The sequence below is a fragment of the Scomber japonicus genome, chromosome 13 (assembly GCF_027409825.1).
Source record: "Scomber japonicus isolate fScoJap1 chromosome 13, fScoJap1.pri, whole genome shotgun sequence".
Classification (NCBI taxonomy): domain Eukaryota; kingdom Metazoa; phylum Chordata; class Actinopteri; order Scombriformes; family Scombridae; genus Scomber; species Scomber japonicus.
The window spans coordinates 12085068-12108261 of NC_070590.1; the positions used below are offsets into that span (position 1 = coordinate 12085068).

At 38.1% G+C, this 23194-nt stretch overlaps 1 protein-coding gene across 1 annotated transcript; it reads left to right on the plus strand.

Annotated features, from left to right (window-relative positions):
- Positions 1-15268: 15268 nt before the first annotated feature.
- yipf5 (Yip1 domain family, member 5) lies at positions 15269-20958 on the plus strand. Its single transcript, XM_053331978.1, has 6 exons — positions 15269-15349; positions 16374-16491; positions 16722-16894; positions 18980-19125; positions 19254-19435; positions 19731-20958. Exons 2-6 carry the CDS (start codon positions 16382-16384, stop codon positions 19891-19893), a joined length of 774 nt encoding a protein of 257 aa, XP_053187953.1. The 5' UTR covers positions 15269-15349; positions 16374-16381; the 3' UTR covers positions 19894-20958.
- Positions 20959-23194: the final 2236 nt, after the last annotated feature.

The following is a 23194-nucleotide window of genomic DNA, read 5'->3' on the forward strand; positions in this document are numbered from 1 at the left end:
TCCCAAAATGTGATGCTGAATGAAAAGGAGTAGGTATTTGAAAGAAATCTAATCACACAGAGTTAACACTGCAGGAAGGAAAAATGGGACAAGCGATTGAATGATAAAACCAAAGTGAATAAAAGGAGGAGGAGGAGGTGTGCCTGGCTGGGACCCGAGCAGTCACCCAGAAGTAGGCCACATCGGTAGCTTCATCATAAATACATGTAGCCACTACACCTCCCTGCTGTGCTGCTATTTAAAGACCAGATGATTGACCACCTGTAAGAAGTTAAACCTGTTAGGACGGACACAATTCAATTCAACACAGTATTCCCCCTGTCCCTAAAGAGCACTTGGTTTAATGGCATAAACGCTCACATAACACACAGCAGGACTATCACCAAAGCACATGACACATTCCTCCATGGTTTCTGTCTTGTGCATGCATTTCAAACTGCGTGTGGGATTCACAGACTGCTATGCAACATATTTCTGTAAAATTGTGTACAAAGAATATGTCGACTTAGACTTAAACAAATTTAAGTTCACAATTTTGTAATAGGAGAAAGAAGAATAAGACATTTTGGAAATTTAGCTTTGAGAATTCCCATTTATTCAATGAAATCCCAGAAGTAAATGACATATATATTTACATCAAACATGATGTGACATTGTTTCTAATTTCTTGGTTTCTTTGCTGTTTTATATCTTAGAAAACCAATTTCAGTTTCAGTATCAGTCAATACAAAATATGTAATGAAATATTTACTCCACAAGCATAGCAGCAACATTTATTATTTATCGTTTTTCCAAGAGAAACACAATATCAGTGAGATTTATAATTTTTCACTTGCAAAAGAAATGCACTTCTTACACTCAAAGAAAAATCATGACCACTTCAGTTCCCTGACACAGATCAACTATCAGCACAGTCATTTTCTTCCTGTGCAGTGCAGAGGAAACTATTAAAGGGGATTTTTAGGCGAGGCACAAATGGTTGAACTAAACAGCAAACTACTTCCACTTCCATCTCTCATTATGGCCAGACTGAATGATGCCAGGCCTTAGATGTGAAATCTGCAAATACAGCAGGGAGACATTCAATGCATAAATTCAGTTGACTCGGAGAGAAGTCGTATTTACCGAAATGAGTTTCTATATAAACCACAGCTTTTTATAAAAAACTCGGTCAGCTACTGTATGTGTAGTGTGCAAAGACTTCAACAGGTACTAAACTCTAAATGTTAGCTTTGAAAGTTGTTAGACCAAATTAAATTGAAAATGAGTCACAGGGCCATAACAAGAAACTAATCAGAGGAGATGAGAGGAGCATACTGGTGTCAGGTGGAATAAGGTATTTGGGGAAAGTGATTATAGGTGTCATAGAAAAGACATTGCTGATGGCGTTATGTGTATTTATTTTGAACTCATCAGTGCTGCCAATAGGGAGCCATCAAGTGCAGTGAGTCACTGTTTGATTAGATGGTTGGAAGGCAAGCTGTAAAGGTTGTGTGTGTGTGTGTGTGTGTGTGTGTGTGTGTGTGTGTGTGTGTGTGTGTGTGTGTGTGTGTGTGTGTGTGTGTGTGTGTGTGTGTGTGTGTGTGTGTGTGTGTGTGTGTGTGTGTGTGTGTGTGTGTGTGGTATTTGTAAGTGCTCTGGTGGCAGGGTCGATGGGGTCAATGGGAGGATCAGTCTATCTAGAGAAAGAGATAACAATGACATCATGCACAGCAGTAATCAGTTATAGCACTGTGTTGTTTATGTCATATTTTTCTGCACACACAAAACGCCTTTATGGTTAATATTAAATGAGTCACAGGCTGTAACACTACATTTGCAGTACTTATACTGAATGCATTAATTTCCAATTGAATTTCACTCTATTTATTAGTTTATGTATTTTTACAATTCAAATCTGGCCAACTGGGCAACCCATACTTGAAAACAACAGCCCAAATGAAAACAACAGCAGTGCATGTACAGTATATAGTGTACATAGTTCATGTTATACCCAGTTTTGTGTTTATATAGTGAGACAAACCAAACGCAATCTTGACTGTCAGGATAAATTTGCTGCAAAAGAGAATTGCTCTCAAATAAACTTCCCTGAATAGTTGGGGAAAAGAAACCCAGAAGAAAGCAAAATATGTAAGAATAAAATAAACAATTAAAACAACATTATAAACATATAAGCAAATCACTAATAGTGCACGTCTTGTATTATTTGAATCAGTGTTATATTTTGAAGCAGTCTTGTGTCAGGGAATGCTCTGTGGGGTTATTTTTCAGAAAGTTCAAAAATCTACCCCAGATTTTTCCAAGTCCTTGAAAACAAATTTTGCTTTTAAAATTATTTATTTGTTTATTCTGTTTTTGCATGAGATATAAATATCCTGCTGATTCATCATCAGATCATCATTAGCAGGCTGGTAGCTGGACTGAACAGCTACTGTCCTACTGAGCAGGTACATACCGACACCCCCGGCAACTGATGGCATGAGTCATCAATCTCAAATGTTTCTTCAAAGACTGCTCGACAAAGTTTTCAGCCTATTATAGAAGTCTGCTGATAAACTCATAATCATTAAGAAATGTCTTGTCTCTGAAATATTGATCCTCAAAAATAAACTCCATGAAGTCCTTGTGGGAATCAGCAGCAAGTCCCAGTGCCCCAGATTTGGCATCAAAAGAAGATATTTTTAGCTGATTCCAGCAAACATAGAATCTCTTACCACATGCAGCCAGATCCCCTGACTGGAGTCAGTTGATTTGAGGAAATAGATCCAGTTGGTACACTGTAATCATCATATCTCAGATTATGGCATCAATGTTATAAACTGCAAATAGTTCCTATTCATTTCCTTCAAGTCTCAACATGCAATCTACATGCCAGCAGACTGGCAAATTGGGGGCATATTTCTTGTGAATGTAGCTGTATGATATTCCCTTGACTACTGAGCTATACAATTACAGTATCTCTGGATTTCTGCCTATTTCAGCATGTCAAAAACGGAGTTCTTTCTTGCTTTATGTTACCTTGCTGCTCTTTCCCTTAATAAACCTCCTCTTCCTCTCTGTGCACAGGCTGAAGGTGCCTTCCCTGCTAAACCTGGTCCACTGCTCTGCCTGGCGACAAGGCTATTTAACATTAAACTGGCTAAATATTTGGCAGCTGGAGCAGAGCAGGGTGGTGAGGGAAAAGACAAGTGACTCCTGCAGCCAGGATAAGTAGAAAACCTCCAAGACAACACAGAGGGCCAAAGAAATCTGAACGTCTCAGCTTGTCATCTGGCCAGCAGCACAGCAGCAGAGCTGTCATCCCAATCACTAACACTGACTCTGCAGGTCTCTGCGAGTGTGTGTGCCCTGTTTACTGGTGAAGGAATAAAGAAAAAAGGTCTATCCTAGGTGCCAAATCTAAACAGAGGAGGGAAATGATGATCCAACCAACTGTGGCAGAGCAGACAATAGGGATGATGCTAGATGACACACTGACTTGCTAATTTAAGAACAATGCTGTCTATATATTACAGCACTCCTCACTCAACATCAACTACTGTACCAGTTTGCTAGGCCTATCACAGTGTCACTAGAGCCCCATTGACAAGACTGAGTCTGTTTAAACCTCCAACAATGAGGATGGGGCTTGGTTTTTGGAAGCAATAGTCATTTTTGCTTACCGAGATGTGTAACTCAAATTCATATTCATATTCGTTTGCAGACTTATTTCTTGATTTGAATATAAGCTTTCAGGTTGTACTTCATTATTGTTATTCTGTTTTCAATGTTGTATTTGCTGGTTTAGTGAGGATATGATATTTTTAGTGTGACATTTAAATGTAATGCCTTTTTTGGTTACAACCTCTTTTTAGACTCAGATCATCAATATAAATCATCACTTACCAGGCTTTTATGGTCAAGAAGGCAAAGTACACCAAAATGTTAATGTATGGCTGGTGATGATATAGCAGTAAAATACTAATAGACTCACTTGGTGTAAAAGGTAACTACAGGCTCGCAAAAATGTAACTGCTACTCTAGTTGGGATATTGGTGTTGTGTGTGGGCACAGAGTGTTTGAGTCATGATGAAAAAGAAATAGGAATCAAGAAGTGAGACACATTCAGTATATCATCGGATGACAACCAGCATGTGTGTTTGCATTCATGGTTGAAATGTCTATTTTTAGGTTATAAAGTTGATCAGGACTGTTAACAACTGGGTATACATACCAGGAATGTGTGATTTTGTGAAATAATTGCAATTTCTATCACAGATGGATTGTGATGCAGCATTTATTGTCTTCCAAAGGCCCATTTCTTTTACTGGAATAACTGATAGTACTGTAGATCCATTTGAGGATCACTGTATTTAACAGACTTACACTTCATTTTTGCATTGTGAAAAAAAAAGTTTTAAAAAGATAATTATGATTTATAAAACAGAACTGATCAAACAGCAATATAAATCTTTATTTCTTTGGCTACTTGGCCAGAGATTGATTCTTTGTCGCTTTGTTACCATAGGAATGAGTAATTTCCACTCACTCATTTGTGTGCAGCATCTTGGAGTTTTGGTGTGTATCTTTCAGTAGCTGGCGTTTGATTCAATTTGCATCATGTGGGACTCAGAAAGCAGTTGGCCAGGATCAAGTTGTGGGTGTAGCGGATGGGTGTGAGGAGGTGGAGGATCAGACAGCTTCAAAGCGGAGGAAGAAATCTCAAAAGAAAAAAACATTCATTGAGTGAGTGAGACTGTGTGACTGTGTGTGTAAGTGTATACTGACTCATCTCTAGATTGCATCAGACACAGATGAGCCGTGATGGGTATGTACAGAGTGACCCTTCTGTCAGATCCAGGTCAGATCGTGTATACTCGCCGCACGTTAGAGAGGTAAACTAAAAAGGTGAAATGTCTGGTGGTTTAAATCTTCATAGCATGTCACATTAATTAATTAATAAAGTAGATACCATGCTTTGATTTTAATATAACACTTTTGAATACATTTACTGTTATAAAAGTGCAGTAATATTGAAATTGCTCCTGTGTTAATTGTATTCAAAGAAACCCTTGTTATGTAATTGCTTTGTGTTTGATCTGCTTCTTTTTGATTATAAATGACATTATTAAGTAGCACTTTTTTCAGTAGACCACCATATCAGCTGAATGGTGAATGTGCAAATGTACTGGTGATAACATATAAAAACAATGATGTGATTTAGACTAGTTTTGAGTGTTTCCATTGTGCCTTAACTCAGGGATTTAAGCAATCTTTGGCTTTAATCTGCCTTTGCTAGCATGCATGGAGGTGACACTGACCTGATCTCTGCCACAACCACACTTGAACCCAATTCAGAAGTGACCGAAAATAACAATTTAAAAACATCATCTGGGCTCTCATAATGGAAAGAAATCTGCAATTGAGGACAGATTAGTCATTGAATTAAGTGCCACTCTTCTTGATACATACAGCAAACTCCCTTCAAAATTGAAATTATGGCTGCACTTAAAACAGGTGCAATGATCACTTCAGATCAGCAGCACCTCTTTTTTTAGGAAGAATACTTTCTGAGGGCTAAATACCTTGACTTAAGAAGGGATTTTTGCCAAGATGAGAGTCAGCCTATATCCGTACCATTCTCTCCATATCTGAGGCCACTCCTTGGCGGTACAGCACAGTGGAGTTCTCTAAGCCTAAAGGGAACTTGACCCTGTTGATTTGCCAAACCATGCAGATGAGATGTTGCTAAGCACCCGTTCTCCCTCTGCCAGCGGAAAGGCCATGTGGGAACACAGAGGAACACTGTGGAGGGGTAGATAGCTGTGCTAGTTTACTGCCATAATCAGCTCTCCAGCGGTGTGTATTTCTGTCTCTGTGAGTGTGTAGGAGAGTGTGTGTGTGTGTGTGTGTGTGTGTGTGTGTGTGTGTGTGACTCTCTATGTGTGTCTGACTCTGTGTATGTGTGTGTGTGTGTGTGTGTGTGTGTACCAAGCACAACATCTCTCGCTTTCTCTCGCTTTCCCTCTCTCTCTCCCTCCAGTATTTTTTGTGCTTTACTCCCTGGTTCTTGGGATTAAGGGGTGGCTTCCACAGGTCCTCAATGTGTGACAAATCTCTTGATGGGGCCAAATCTCTAAAAAGTCCTTTGAACTGTAAAACCCCTTTAAAGGTGTAGTATCCAATTTTCCTCTTCAGCTATCAGCAGTTCACTGTAAATGCTTTAAAGGATGTTCAGTATGTGATAAATGTTGCAAATTTGTCGCTGAATTACAGGAATTAAATTAAATTAAATTAAAAATGTCTCCTCATCTCGTATGAATTCTCAAAGAATTTATTTGCAAAAGTTTCCAGACTATCCTTCTTTCACACTGAAATATAATAATGTCAGAAGCTCTTTGTATACACAGTGAGAATGAATAATTTCTGTCAGCGCAAAGAAGGGAAGGAGACAGAGTGAGTCTGATCATCTTAAAGATGTATTATTGAATGTGTGGTTCTCATTCGCTCCTGCCATCAGTAATTTCATCAGGAAAGCAAGACGTCCAGTGGGACATCACCCTAAACATAGAGTGAGGGTCAACAAGAATTATAAGTCTCGGCTATGTTCCCAGTTTGATTTGCAGTTTGGAAAACACCTCACGGAGGTGAGATTCATTATAGTGACCTTCTACTACTAGCTGCATGATCTGCTATCAACACAACAAACTGCATTGCAAAGACTGACAACACAGGCATAAATTAACCAAAATCACACAAATTGAGAAAGTAGATCATAACCGACCTGGACAACTTTATCCATCACTACTGTCTACAGTGAAATATGCAGAATACCTCTACAGTCACTGCAGCCAAACCCTCAGATGAAAAAACAAACCCAGCTAGAAGGAAAAAACAGGCTCACAGACACAGATGATCTCACAACTTAAATCTGGGTTAGTGTTTTACAGTCCATTAACCAAGAACTTGACCTGCTCATTACAGTTCATTCCAAAATAAAAAAGAAGTGCAATCTAGTGTAGATCTTACCCACAACCAGACTGAACACATCCAAAGAGAAAACAATTCCCTCCAAACCACAGTGGAAATCTTCATTAAACAAATGAGCTTATAAATTAAAATAAGCACATTAAAGAAACCATGCATGGCATTCAAACAAGCTGATATTTTCTGGCCTACCAGATATACTGTATCTGACAACTTAGAAGCTCTGCCCAAAACCTCCATGTACTCTCAGCTGAAAGTTCCCTCAGATACTGCGAACAACAAAACCTTCCATTGTGTTCACAGACTCAGTAACCGCACCAATAAAGGCCCGCAACCCATCATTTCAAAACTGAAACACTGAAACACTACAAACACAAAGAGCTCTTAAAAAGCAAGTGAAAGGAACAAAATTTGACATCAACAATAATTTTCGCTGAGAAATAAGCAAATGGAGAAGAAATCTGCACGCCATCATTAAAGAACACTGAATGAAAAATATAAGAGCATACATGGTGATGGACAAACTCTACATAGATGGAGAGCTATACCAATATATTAAAGGGCTCCATTAAAACCCTTCAAACCAAACACAGACTGCTGTCAAAGATACTCACACCATTCCTATGTGTTTTTTTCACTTGCACCATCCATCCCCCCCCTCCCAGTTCTATGCTATAGTTATCCTTATTTGTTGTTTTTCTTTTGTGTGTTTGTTGTTGTGTTTATCTACTATATCTTTTTGTTCTGTTTTTTGTATCTCTTTGTCTTGTACAATCCACCTAGATACCTGCAGTATTTATATATACATGCATACAACCCATATACTCACAATGCATTCCAACCCTACGTACTTCTAGCACTAGCAATCTTTGTGTCATTTTTCCTCTTTTTTGTGCAACCCATAACTTTTATTTCATGGGACATTTATGGCATTTGCTCACAGGCAAAAAGAAAAAAAGGTCATAAATCATCACCTCAAATTGATAGCGGACGTATACCTACTACAACAAACCTAAATAATTCAGAACAACAACAAAGAGGTGACTCCATTCAAATCCATAAGAAGAATACACCTCACAATAATTCAGTACTAGACCCAGAGGGAAGATATATTATAATTGGTAGCTTAATCAACTACAAACCATTTACAATTGCAAACCTGTATGGCCCCAACAATGATGACCTTTTATTCTATGTGGCAGCCCCTGCCTAACCTACCTTAAATATATTGAAGCTGGTGTGGTTATGAGTTACTTTTATATTCTTTTGTGTCCATAGAGGTAATTTGGGGGGATTCAGAGCACCTGGGTCTAATGCTCCCACTGGATGAAATGCCAACTCTAAGCATTGTGCTGGCTCTCTCTCTCCCGGACTCATCCCAGCCAGCAGCTGCAGGCTTTTGCTTTTTGTTTGACCTTTGTTTGGTTTTCACTTCACAACACCTCACACACCACTGCACACACAATCACATCTACATCATTGATGTTACTGACCGACACACTCCATATTTGTAGTTAATTCTTCAGTTGTTACCACTCTCGTATTTGTCATGGCCTATAGGAGCCGGATCATGACATCTATCACACATTTTTTGCGCAAATGTCCAACCACACCTCTAACACATATCACCATTATTGTAGGTGATTTCAATACTGTACTCAATCCATCAATTGACAGATCACTGCCGACAGGCAATTCAAGAATTTCTCTATCAGCAGTAATGCATGACTTCGGTCTTGGCGATAGCTTGAGGCTTACAAACCGCAAGAGAATATTCCTACTTTTCTCTCCATCATTTTTCCCATCCTTCAATTCACTCCAAATACCTTAAACACCAAAATCAGCCCAATCATAATAAGCAATCAAACACTCACCCTTGAGACTGAATCATCAGTTACCTCCCGCCTTACATTGTGTCTTAACATTTCACTACTCAGATATCCTCAACTTAATCAGGGAGGAGAGGGCATCCTTTTGAGAGATGCCAACAACTTTCCTAATACCTTTTCAGCATTACTATGAGAAACAGGTAAAGTAGTAATTAGAGGAAAATTGATTTCATTCTCCTCTCATAAGAAAAAAACATTAAAAACTACAATTAGCTAAAAACTAAAAACAAAATGAAAGAATTAAAAGATAACTATGCAAACATCCCCAAAGTGCACACTTGGAATGAATTACAAACCCTCTCATTTCAATTAAATAATACACTGACAATCTAGATCATCTAGAACATTGTAGCTATGTTATTTTTTTCTATTTCTGTCTTCCTTTGGTAAATACAGTCTCCCCCTTTTGTTCTTCCTCCCCTCTATATCTTTCACACAGAAAACCCACACACTCAAATACACAAAAACACATATACAAATGCATAGGTGTCTTCATGTTGGTCTCTTGTATTGAACTATGAACACATTTTAAAAATTAATAAAAAATTCTTGATGTAACAATTTAAGAACTATTGCAATAATCAGTTATTTTCCAGCTTATTTCCTTATTTTATGTGATTCCCATTGATGGTAAATGGTAAGTAAATCTTCTATCAGTCCCACAGAATCAGAGCAAGAACTTCTTTCCCTGTTCAGCAGGCCATACAGGAAGAAATCAATCATCAAGGACAGATATGTATTTCTCCATCGACTGGAGCTTTAATAATGCAACAATGCAATGGAGCCTCAAGACACTGAGCATCTGGTGACAAAGAGACACGGCTATCCTTTTTTCTCAACTGATTTAAAGTTAAGGGACAAAAACACTGCTGAAGATAACAATATCATACCTGTTCTCAAAGGATTGTCAAAAGGCATTCTGGGAAATATATGATGAAGTAGAAGTAAAGCACAGTTCTACAGCACAAAATACAAGAAATTGCAACACTTCATCATCGTCACTTCTGAAATGTGCTGAACACCATTCATTGATGATACAGTGTGAAATCATGCGAGAGAATCTGAGGGAGGATTTTTTAGCATTGAGTGGTCAGACTGATAACAGAAGTTGGCAAATCCACTGCAGTCCCACAAGAAATCTTGGACCCAATTCTCCCTCTGTCATATCATTTGTTTCAATTAGATGAGAAAATACACTCAGGAATAACAGTGAAACATTGCAGATGGTGAGGTTACAATCAGAGTGATGATACTGGCCTTTCATCAACCTTGAAACACTTGCTGGATATTAATTGTATATCTGAGTACAGACAAATGTGATGTGAGAATTATATTTCTATTAATAGTACAGTAGTAGATGTACTTGTGTATTTCAGAGCTTTGTTATCTTGTAATGATGGCAAACATCATTACAAGAAATTTTGAGTGGCACTAAAGCCTTGTGAAAATTGTTAGTTTAATGATATAACATATTGCCACCAAATATTTCTCATTAGCAGTTCTCTATCCAAACACATTGATCCTGGCATCAGTCTTGATGTCAAAATCAATCTCAATTGATCTGAGCATCAGCAACCTAAGAACTTGAACAACTTGGAATTCTAATTGTAAAATGTTGATACTGCACTATGGAAATGCTATAAACAACAACTCCAAGATGCTGTCATGTGGAAAAAATATTGAGTTTCTTTCATTTGATCTGCAAAAATAAAATACCACAGCGTTTACCCACTGGGCTAAAACTAATTTATGTCCAAACCCTGTAAAGCAGTTAGGAAAACTGGGAAGCGAACTTGGCATAAAGGCTCCAAGGGTAGGATGGGATAAGAAAAGCCAAGTCTATGCTCCTGTTTATAATATAGGACTTATTTTAGGAGCCTCTAAATCTGTTTTGACAGGTAGAACACTCGTGGGTAGACTGATGCCGTCCCTGATGCCAACAAGAGGCAGATAGGAAAAGGAAAAACTCCATACACTTCATCACACAAGCATCAGTTTTGTGTCAGGGTTTACCTACCATAAAGGTACATTTAAAGAAAGGTTTAAATGAAATTAATTAATGGTGAATGTGCTCATTTAGGAAAAAATAAAGGCCAAAAGAAGCACTGACATCTTAATGAAACACAGCCATTTTTCTTGTGTCTTGCACTTTATTGCATAGGTTTCACATTTGGTCTATTTTGAGTAATTCCTCGTCCCCAGCACAAATTTCAGGGAACTGTGGTTCAAGAGGTACATCACATCCACTAATAGGAAGATCAGCTGTTTGATCCCCTGCTCCTCCAGCCTGCATGTCAAAGTGTCCTCGGGCAAAATACTACAAATTGTTCCTGAAGGCTGTGCCATCAGTGTGTGTGTGTGTGTGTGTGTGTGTGTGTGTGTGTGTGTGTGTGTGTGTGTGTGTGTGTGTGTGTGTGTGAATGATTAACACTCCTCCTGATGAGCAGGTTGGCACTTTGCATGGCAGCCTCTGCCATCAGGGTATGAATGCATGTGTGAATCGATGTACGTGACATGTAGTGTCAGAACATTAAAAAACCTCTATCTTAATACAGTCCATCTGGTACTTAAAATAACAGATTAGTAAAATCAAATATTAAAAAAAAAAAATAACGCATGTTTATTTTAAAGGACCAGCCACCTGATTGCAATCCAGAATAGTTACAGTTACATACTATAAAAAGAGCTAATGAACCCTAACATTATATTTTTGTGCTGTTCATAATTTTGTTCTGGTATTACTGATAACATCATTATATTTCAGAGTGAGATGTATTTTCATGTCGACATTCGTTTTGTCAGAAGCTTTTAAATGTTGAGGGGGTGGAAATCTCATTCTGGAACAAACAAACTTCACAAAATCTTCAGCAGCTGATTGTTATTTTAATGCTTGTGTAGCTCACTCACAGAGGGAGGAAAGCTGCTCCAGAGAAAGGACCCAGCAAGTACCAGATGCCTACTAATTTATGATCTGTGCAGCAGTCATATCAATAGGATGGCAGAAAATTGAATTAGATGTATTAAAAGAATGTAATCTTGTAAATGTTCTGAGGAAAATGTGCACAGCAATCTCTGCTAGAAATAGAGCTCTGCATGTGTTTTGAGTTAATTCACATGTTCATACTACAGTATGAGCAGAGGGAGCAAAAAGATCTGCATAATTTTTTGTTCAGAAGAACATAAAATAACATAGTTTGATCTCTTGCGTTCTCCCCTCTGCTTGATAATGGAGAGGCAGGGAGAGAAATCTTAATTGAGGGTACAGTAGGTGGTTGGAGACGAGGGGTTGCTGCAGTAGTGGATATTCAGTAGTTTTAATCCATTCATCCACCCAGGCAGTGACAGCAGGATTACAGCAGAGACTTTATAAAAGAAGGCAATTAAGACTGCATATGGCAATACACTGCCCTAAATTCAATTACCCTCTTTGGCACTTTTCAATTTTCTCTCATTAAGTGGATTAAGAAGAAAGACATGTTCTTCAAGTTTAGAAATGATTAAAAGTCTAAAGAAAGATGAGAGGCAACGGAGTAGAGGCGACTCATTTCTTCTTATGATTAGTCATGGGTGTTTGCTTCAGTAATTCATGTTTGGTGCATCAAATTGATTTCGTTCATCATGAAGCAGAGAAATGATCCATGTAAGGCATGCAAAGCTGACAGATTTGTCAATTACATTTTTTTGTTTATGTTTTCACACCCGTCACAACTTTTAATGTGTTGTGAGTTACATTTGCTTGTCCTTAAGCATAAGAAGACACTTACAACAGAGCAGTCTTCTATCTGTCTACTATCTTGGAACAAGAGATTTTATACAAAAGCTGGCAATGGGAAAAAAAATATAACAGATGCTTGCAAAGTTTCCTGGCAAGAAAATATATATTGAACTCATGCAACCTTGCTTAGGCAACTGCTTTATTCAGCATTGCCCAAAAGGTTGCGCTGTGTAGTTTTGCCTTGAGACTCGTAACTCAATCAGTTTCTCTGTCAACGACAGGAGAGACTCCTTTGAATAATGACAAAGTTTTCTTCTATGCCCTTTCCCCCACTGTATTATTTCTCCCATTTCTCTTTCTGTAAAGAATGAGGAATGAGATCCTGTATCTCCAGGCTATGAGCAGAGCCAATTCTGTGTAATTTAGTTCCTTTTTCACACTGCACCCATTAATCTGTGGCTAAAATCAAACATTTCATTGTTAGGGAAACCAAGTGTGTTTTTGTTTCCTCACTGAGGCAGAAATAATCCAGTTTTAGCCCTGAGTAAGATTGTAGTTGTTATAAATGTTATAGAAGGACATTGGATAATTATGAATTTCCCAGTACAGAATAGTTGATGTGGTCATTTTATGTTATGCCATTGTCATTTGAATTCATATCTATGTTGTTGTTTCTGTTGATTATTTCAATTGAATTAAAATGTACCTTTACGATGTAAATTAATGATGAAAGACTGGTCTGATAGACAGGCAAAACCATCTTTTCCTCAGTCTTACTGTTTCCCACTTGTACTCCTCCATTCATTACAGGTCAAACACCCATCTCCAATCATCTCTCTGCCTCTCATTCCCTCCCGTCCCTATTTCCTTTCAGCAGAGGTCATCAGCCCATTATTTTACATTATCTGTCATCATCAAAGAGGATGGATCTGCCTGCAGTATTTGGTAGCAGTGCAGTTCCCCCGTACAGGCAGAATGATTGATCTGCTTCTCTGCTTCCTGATGAAAGAGACTACCTTTGTTCTTGCCGCAAGCGCAGCGCTTGTCCTGTTAAATCATCTTCTATCCTCTGTCTCTATTTGTTACCATTAGACCCCTGTTTTCTCAAACTATTGGTCAGGACCCAGCAGGGTCTCAGACTAACCTGTGGTGGACAAAAAAAACCAACAGTATGAGATGTCTAACTAGATACCTCTTTGTGAATTCAGCATGCTTTTTCAAGTCTTTTATATTTGTTTATTAATCATAGTTACAGTTGAACTAAATAATTCTAATGAAGACTTATAATGTTTCTGTACACACTAGTGAGTGACCTTTTAGTGCTTTATTGGTATTTTAAGTCTATTACGTATGCATTAAAAAGCACTCATCCTATTTGTTTGATCCATCATCCCATAAAAATGTATAGTCCATTATAATGCTTTTTCCATAGTAATCATTAACACGAGAAAGTCCAAGCACTTCAGACATTTTTGCTCTTTATCATTAAAATATCTCTTCTACCATAATGTCTTCCTACTTAGTAGCAAAAAAACAATATCAGGAAAGATCCAATCTAAGTAACTGCATGAGGATTTATAGACATTTTCTGCTGCATTACTAGTTTTATATATTTTTGTACTGTAGAGCAGGGGTTTTCAAAGTCTGAGACCACCCCACCCCCTGCTTTGTGTGTACGTTAGTGTCGCTCAATTCGTGTACGCCTGATATTGCTGTTTGACGTACTTCAGACTACAACAAATACATTAAAAAAGGTCTGTCTGAAGGCAAAACTCATCTACTATATCTCTGAACTATATCTTAAACCAAATCACAAACAATTAGGCTTTCTATGTGATCTTCTTTTGATTTGAGTAATATATTTTTACACTTTCATTCACTGAGCATCCCTTGAAACTGTTCGGAGCCCCGCTTGGTGACACCCATCTCCCAGTAACCTCAAAAGCCTTGAATCTATTTGACAAAAAAAGTCACCTTTATTGAAAAGCTTTGTTTTGTTATAACATTTTGATCTGATTAGCCTGTTTTTGATGCAATGCATTTTATTGGTGCCTGGTCCATGGCATCTTATATTTCAAAATCTACATGAACTAATGAATACATTTTCAAATGAGATATAAATTTTGCTTTATAAGAAATTGTCTCCCTTATAAATCGTGTCAGTATCAATGAAAAACACCTGAAGTTAGATTTTGGTGAGCTTAATGGGTACACTTACCTTAACAGTTGAAAACGTTCAGTAGAATATTAGAAAAGTAATCAAAAAGTAATCAAATGTAATAAGTTACACTACTTTAATTAAGTAATTGAAATAGTAACATCACTTATTACATGAATGGAGTAACTAATAATCTGTAACTTATCACTTTTCCAAATAACCTTCCCAACCCTGAGTACACCCTGAGTATCACTATAGTCCCTAAATGTATAAAATACAGGAAATGGGATCCCAACACACACACACACACACACACACACACACACACACACACACACACACACAAACACAAACACTTCTCAAACCAAAGTTATACGGCTTGAGTACCCCAGCCTATTGTCCCTGCTCTGCACATTGGTGACGATCATAAAGTGTATCTCTCATGTAATGCCATGAACCGTCTGTAGGAGGCCTCACATATTCTGCAAAGGGCAATTTGTGATTGTCCCTAACAGCTTCCCGTCGGCTACGTATCATCCCGGAAGATTTACCTTTTATCTTGACACGTAGCAGGCGCAACGGAGTTGGCAGGGCTCTGAGGAGATCCCTCAAACATTAAAGGTACGTGTTGGCAGTAGCGATGCTATTATAACTCGACAATAATAGGTGTGTATGCAAAGTTAAAATGAACATTTAAAGCCTCCGGTGCACACATAAGCCAGCTCTCCACAACTATTGTAGTTAGCATTAGCTAATCAACTAGCAGCTGAATTAACGGTACATTAGCCACCCAAAGACTAGCCTCTTTTTCTGTATTTCTGACAGGATTGTTATTTATGAAGGGGTGATTATCGGGTGGTTTGATAGGTAATACAGTCAAGTTAAGAGTGGCGTGAACAACAGACTGACTACACTCTTTCTTTGTGTTGGTTTTGTGTTTCAAGTTGACTGCGTGGCTGCTACTCTGGCTCACAGTTGTCTTAAAATGATACACCGGTAACGTGAATGTCATTTTAACTAACGATAAGAAGTAAGTTAGCAAGCGAATTGTGTCCCTATGGGTATTTTAAAAGAAAAAGAGACAGCGACTTGAGCTACTACATTGGCAGCGGCCCATGAGTTTACGAGTTAAATGTCTTGTTATCGCTGTTTACTCCATCAGCATTAACATTGTCTCTGTGCTGCTAAACATTAAGTTCATTGAGAGGTTGATTTTTTATTTATTAACCCACGCATAAAACTCATATGTTTTACGTGAGTCAATCATCTTGTGCCATAACTACTTCTTTTATAAAGCTTTTACATTTTCAGTTTGTTAGAAAAGGTGTTAAGTCTACTTTATGTTTATTATTGAGGTCTTAGTGGGTGGTGGAGCATCATAATGAAATGCATTCTATTTTGCCTCCAGGGTGGACAAAATAATAGGAAGACTTAAGAAGTATTCATATTACTCAAGAAGAGTTTATGGATTTTATGTCAGAGCTGTTGTATTGGATTACATTAGAAGACAAGAGCCTGAAAAAAGAGAGAAGGATCCTTTTTAAAGAACTATGGACACATAAACCAGTCTGGAGGTGGTTCACTTGATAAACATCATCCTGCCTAACAAGTTGTGTTTCTGTTTCTGTCCCTGTCCCCTTGACAGAGTGCGAGATGTCAGGGTTTGACAGCTTCAACACAGACTTCTACCAGTCCAGCTACAGTGTAGATGACCAAAGCCAGGCCGGCTATGGCTACGGCAACACTGACAATGCCCAGAACAAGTAAGTGATTGTCTCTCAGCTGTTGACACCTCTGGGAGCAACATTATTACTGATTTATGTGCCCTGCCTAACATTTAATTATCTGGACATACACCTTATTTGACATATTTTAAGTGCATTTTTTCTTTGTGTGCTGTACTCATGTGACAAGTATACAAATTTGAGGCAGGCACTTACTGTCCTGTCATTTAAAGAGTTTTGTTGAGCGTCTTTTGTCGTGTGTTTTCCAGACAATATGGTCAGTATGACTACTCCCAGCCCATGGGATACACTGCCCCGGGAATGATGCAGCCCCAGCAGCCCTACACAGGACAAATCTTCCAGCCCACACAGACCTACACCCCATCCCCGTCACAGTCCATGTATGGGAGCAGCTTCGATGACGAGCCACCACTGTTAGAAGGTAGGTGGACCATAATCTGGAAGCTACTTCTTTGACTGTTTGTAAAGCTCCTCCCTGTTGTTTATTTTCTCATTTGAGAGTGCAGGAATATGACAAGGGAACTGGCTACTGTTAAATTATGAACTGGTTGTTATTCTGTTGCTGAATTGGAAAAAAACTTACTATCTTTATAGGTTTGATTTATTATATATTTAATTTAAAACTGTTTCCCACTTTTATAGTATATGTGCTAATTCAATAATGAGTTTGACACCAGTCCAAGGTCATTTTGCTATTTTACATGAACTCTGTCTCCATAGTGTTCAGTGTCCGCTCATACACATATACTCTCTGTTTAGTGTTTTCTTATTCATGTATGTGAATGATAAAAAGATAATCCCCACCTTCCAGTGCATCTATTTTCTTACATCAGCTAATCTCCAAGAAAGTAAAATCAGTTTTGCAGACAGTTTTACATAACAAGCTGTCATATGCACTGAGGAGCTCACATATCATCAGCAAAGTCCCCTCACCTACAACATATTTTATATTCTCGTACACTAAAGCATTATCATTTATTATAAAACTAGCAGTGTTGCCACAGTTACCTTGAAAAACTAATCTGATTAATGACTACTACTTACTACTACTACTACTTAGTTCCTTTACTGATTAATTGATTTTAAAAGTAACTAAGTTAGATTACAAGTTACTTTATTAGTTACTCCATCTCCAGGTAAGAAGAAAAAGATGTTTAACTCTCCCCCACTTACCGGTTTTGCACCGAAGTCCAGCTTTTGTTGTTTGGGTGGTGGGGGACCTCCTGCATTAGTCACAGCTCTCTCCTTCGCATCACCTGGTGGGACTTTCTCCGTGAGTTTGACTGTCCAAATGTTTCTTCAAATTTCACGTTGTGTTTTTGAAGCTAGATAATACTTTGTCTCTTGAGTGTACAGCGAACTTTTATACTCTCATCTTTAACGGACAGAAACTCTAAATAATGACTGTATTTCCAAGTCGAAAAACGCGCTTCTCTCTCCCCCCTCCATTGTTGTTACATTTGTGTCGCACACGTGAGTTGTCCTCATGCTGAAAACGTGACGTCACTCTCCGAGCCGCAAGAAGAAATCAAATAATATCTTTTTACTAAGGAAAATTACAAAAAATAGTAACGCACAGTGACTTGGATTTAAGAAACTTTAATCTGACTACTGGTTTGGAAATAGTTACGCGTTAGATTAGTCGTTACTGAAAAAAGACGTCATATTAGAGTAACTCGTTACTAAGTAATGCGTTACCGGCATCACAGAAAACTAGTAAATAGAAAAAATAAATAAATCAGTAATGAAAATATTGGGTTAGTTGCAGCCCTACGTACAACGAAAGGACATCACCACATCTCATACACAATCCTGAGTCATTTGCTATAGCCCCAGTGCTAATCACTGATCATATCGACTATCAATGAACACAGAGGGGATTGCTGTTACTTCTGCCTGAGCTCTGCACCCTGCAGTCTTTTTTCAGTGTGTCAGTAAGCTAACTAGGCTTAAGTAAGACATCTAGACACAAGTGCTGTATATATCATTTGATATGAAGAGACTGGTTCATGCATTTCTCTGCGAGGAAATGCTCAAATTCTGGTTATAAAGTATTCAACATCTACTGCAGATAAACTAGGTTATCTGTTAATTACCGAGCCATCCAAGACTCCATTCACAGAGAGAAATTGATTTCAGATTTTTTATAAAACTAGATTTTCTATCAGTTAAATCCATCTGAGAATGTGCTGCAGGCTCGGGATCAATCCTTATTTCTCATTTACTGCGTCTCGTCCATTTGTGTACTTTTATATGCTGTGATGTTGCTACAGTGATATGGTGTTAGATATATCTCATTGACAGAGTGACAGTGACTGTGGTAAATGTGTTGAGAAAATGAAAATATAGACGATAGTTTCAACCTAACAAACCTCAAAGCTATTCTGTATGAAAGAAAGCGCTTCATACAGCGAAGTTCCTTGCGTCTTCTGTACTTATTGACTCTGTTTTATCATAGTTCCAGCATCCAAAATTTCTGATGTGTCTTTTCTCTGTTCTGTCTTAGAATTAGGAATCAACTTTGACCATATCTGGCAGAAGACTCTGACGGTGCTCCATCCGATGAAGGTAGCAGACGGCAGCATCATGAATGAGACAGACCTGGCTGGCCCAATGGTTTTCTGTTTGGCATTTGGAGCTACACTCCTCCTGGTAAATTACTCTTCTACAACTTGTACTATAAATGCATATACCTGTATATCTATACAGCTGTCATCATGTAGGTGTATGTGTATCCATATCTGATGATTTGTATGTCTTTTTTATTTTTTATTTCACAGTCAGGTAAGATCCAGTTTGGCTATGTGTACGGTATCAGTGCCATTGGCTGCCTCGGCATGTACTGCCTTCTCAACCTAATGAGTATGACAGGCGTCTCCTTCGGCTGTGTGGCCAGCGTGCTTGGATATTGTCTCCTCCCCATGATCATCCTATCCAGCTTTGGAGTCCTCCTCTCTTTACAGTGAGTACACAGGAAAACAGGGTAGTTTATTGATGTTAATTTAATGTTTAAATGAAAAATCTACAGACCACAGTATAAACTACCAAGATAGGGTTTTATCATATTGGTATAGTGAGACCTCTAAATGACACTTGGTTGCTTAAAAACAGCTAAACTTATATAAACGTTTGTTTGGTGTTAAATCAGAGCTTCACAAATAGCTGTACATTTTAAAAGCTATATAAACATTGCTTTTCTACATTAAACTGTTAAAATACTCAAACTTAACCTCCTGCTTTCTTCTTGTCCGCTGTAGGGGCATGTTGGGAATTATACTAACAGCATCAATCATTGGCTGGTGCAGTTTCTCAGCCTCAAAGATCTTCATCTCAGCGTTGGCCATGGATGGACAGCAGCTGTTGGTTGCTTACCCCTGCGCTCTCCTATACGGGGTCTTTGCACTCATCTCTGTCTTTTAGAGAAATCATTGCATAACAGTTTAACATAACTGCTCCGTGGTTTCTGTAATTTCAGTCTAATTAGTGTCGGTATAACTAGTGTCATTATTGGCTAATTAAACTATTATTACAGAAAAAAATGGGAGCTCCAGTCTAAAATGGTCTAAAAGTTTTTCCTTTCATAAGCCTTCACTTCTCACCACATTCCGACTTCACCATCTGCAGGCTGGAGCGTCTCACTCAGGTCTTCTCACCACCTTCGCTCCCTTCATGCATCTTAAAGGAGAGGACTGTCAAATAAACCTGGTGAAAAAAATAACTCTTGTGGACCATGTTGAGCCTTTAAACAGCTTAGTACAGTCCTATGATTTTAAGGACATGAAGGGGACAGAAACAAGCAAGTAGTTCACCCAGTGGAAGGGGAGGAGACAATGTAATTTGGACACAAATGGGAACATTTTCTCAGTTTCCAGGAGGGACTGATATGTAACCTTCAGCAAAACGTGCAACCTAATTTGGAGCCACATGTCATGATTTTTGCAAAAACTTTCGTGAGCCATTTCAGGCCCCCTCGCATAGATTATACAGCTTCAAGACTAAGGGAAACCCCAACTTTCCATTCGCACAAGACTACAGTAGCTCATACTACTTCTTCACCCAGAAAGGATGAAAGAAAACTTGAAGGGGGCCCTCCTTCTTACTATCTTTTCTCCAGGACTGAGGAGCCATCAATGCCACCATTTGCTTATCACTGTAAAAACAGCAGCACCGCTTTATCTCCTCGTGTATTTTATTTTATTCTCTTGAGATTCATATGAATTTTGATGCCTTTCAAGAAGACAAAAATACAGTTTGCACAAAAGCTTTTTTCTCTTTTTCAAAACCAAACCAATTTGATTAGATAATGACAATTGATATGTTTTGAGATACTTTATGTGTCTAGGTTACAGGCATGTTTCAATAACAAGAGGGATGCTTTAGTTTGCGTCCTTTACAATCTTTATTTTGAGTCCACTCACTTTGTATGCTTTGATGTGTCATCTGTTCATGTCTTCTCATGCACATTAAAGTTGTCTTTGAAGGTTATCGGCTTTGTGATATTAAACAGTACATCTTAGGGTCGAGCACAAGTGGTGTAATCTTTCTTTATTTAAGAGAAGCTGAAACAGGGGTTTTATTTGGCTTTTTGACCCATGGATGTTTTTAAAAAGGCTAGCATACACTGGGAGAAGTGGGTGCCTGATACAGGAGGACAGTTTTCCACTAAATTGAGCAGTTTTTTTTTCCACCGTTGGTCAGTAGACCTGTATGATTTGCTCCCCACCATTGTCATTTTGATTATCATGTAGATCTTGAAGACCCTGCCAGCTTAAAAAGGTTTTTCATTTCCAGTCATCACCTAGTAGAGGCTTTCTACAATTCTTGTGTTCAGGGTAGATTGGTTATTGGGCTTTGGCTGTTAGTGACATGTGGTGCTTGTTTGTTAGTAAAATAACACATTCTTTACAGTCTGGGACACAATACAGGAACTGTATATGCCCAACCTAGCATACAAACTACTGGAACTTGATGATATATGTATAATGGTGTAATTATGATTCAACACAGTTACATGAAAGTCCTGGCAGAGTGATTCACTTAACTTTTGCCATTTGACACCAGAGGGTCAGTTTTTAAACCAAATCCATGAAGAAAACTTACTGATATGACTGAAAATCACCAGTCAAGTTTCTGCTGCTGTCATCTTGATCTACCAAACGGTTATTTGTGTATGTTGAGATCTGTGTGTCTAAACCAATTAGTAAAAGAAACCACAAGCTCTCATCTTGTTCATGAACTGGGGTGTTGAGGAGACTGATTGTTTTACATTAGAACAACATTGAATTCCTAGTATGAGGTAAACTATTTAAAATGCAAGATTTCATAAAATAAAAAAGAGAAGGTTGAAAGTTATGGTTAGAACACAATTTTCCATTTTTTCTTCTCCCTTCTGGGTTTTCTTTATACTAACATACACAAAACACACACAGGGGGCTTCTTAAATGGATGACAACCCACTTAGGAGAAATGAATTATTCAAAAATTAAAATGGAGTGCTTTTTCTATTCCTACAAACTCAACTTCAAGGAGATGCTTTGCATTTCAAGCAAACCCAACAGGAACCGTCTGCACTTTCAGGCTGATCCTTCATACAGTCACTGTTTATACGTATGCATATATATATTCCATTTTGCATATCAATTTAAATAGAAAGAAAAATCTACGTGTTTTTTTTTTGTCATTTTTTAAGGATACAAGTGTCCAGTGCCACTCTTTAATAGGGATGTATTTGTTTCTCCCTAAATAAAACATTGCTTGTATATCTCATTTTAAGCGCACACATTGTGGCAAGTGTTTTGAGTACTTTTTAAAATGTATTTATTATTCTGCTATTCTCCGTCTTTTCAGCTCTGGGGATCAGAAACAGTTTAAGACATTCTGGATATGATGGAAGTGAGCAGGATGTTGACATTCATGAACCCTTCGTGTGTGTTCAGTATCTGGTTCCAGCCAGTTTGCAGAGCTTGTTCGGTTTGAATATCTTACATCTGGGTTCACTCAGGGACATCTCAGATTTTCACATGTTCCCTCTTGGGCCTGGAGAAGAAATTAATTCCAAAATTTCATGATCTTCATTTCAACAAGTCCTTATTTAATCCACAACATGTCAAAACTCCGGGGTTTCCGTTTTTCATTGAATTCAACATTTAAGGTGCATTTCCTATCGGAATTCCTGTGATAGTGTTGAGGAAAGGAAGGCAGTAAGCTTTATTTCCTGTGTCCAAAAAAATATAGAAATATATATTTTGGATTTGTAGTATGACAAAAGGACACATTTTAGATGAAATACAGTTGTGTATTAACAGAATCTTACATACCAGGCAAGGATCAGCTTCTCACATGACAACAGAGAGAAAAAGACTAGTCTACTCATTTACCTTTTACATTGCATTTGATTGCTTCTCAGATAGTACCACGTACTGTACACGCAGCAAATTCATTTGACAGACAGTTACATCAACTGAGTAAACACAAAGCGTAATCTGAAAAATGAGAGTGGGTACAACGTGAACTTTGCAGTGAGAATCATTGTTCACTTCAGTGCAAACAAAAAAAAATCACTTATTCTATAGCCATAGAAAATGTTTCTGTAGTGCAGTGAGCACAAAATGATTTAGTGACACAGTAACTGGACGTTTGGACAGTTGATTCAAACCATTTCATAGCTAACATGCATGTTTTCAGTCAAGTTCTTGATGCATTCAAAAATATACTGGACTGA

Excerpts from the sequence above, each read along its gene's own strand:
- yipf5 (XM_053331978.1), top strand. The coding sequence starts at position 16,382 with ATGTCAGGGTTTGACAGCTTCAACACAGACTTCTACCAGTCCAGCTAC. Across the intron at positions 16,492-16,721 it reads ACTGACAATGCCCAGAACAA|ACAATATGGTCAGTATGACT; the intron begins GTAAGTGATTGT and ends TGTGTTTTCCAG. Across the intron at positions 19,126-19,253 it reads TTGGAGCTACACTCCTCCTG|TCAGGTAAGATCCAGTTTGG; the intron begins GTAAATTACTCT and ends TTTATTTCACAG.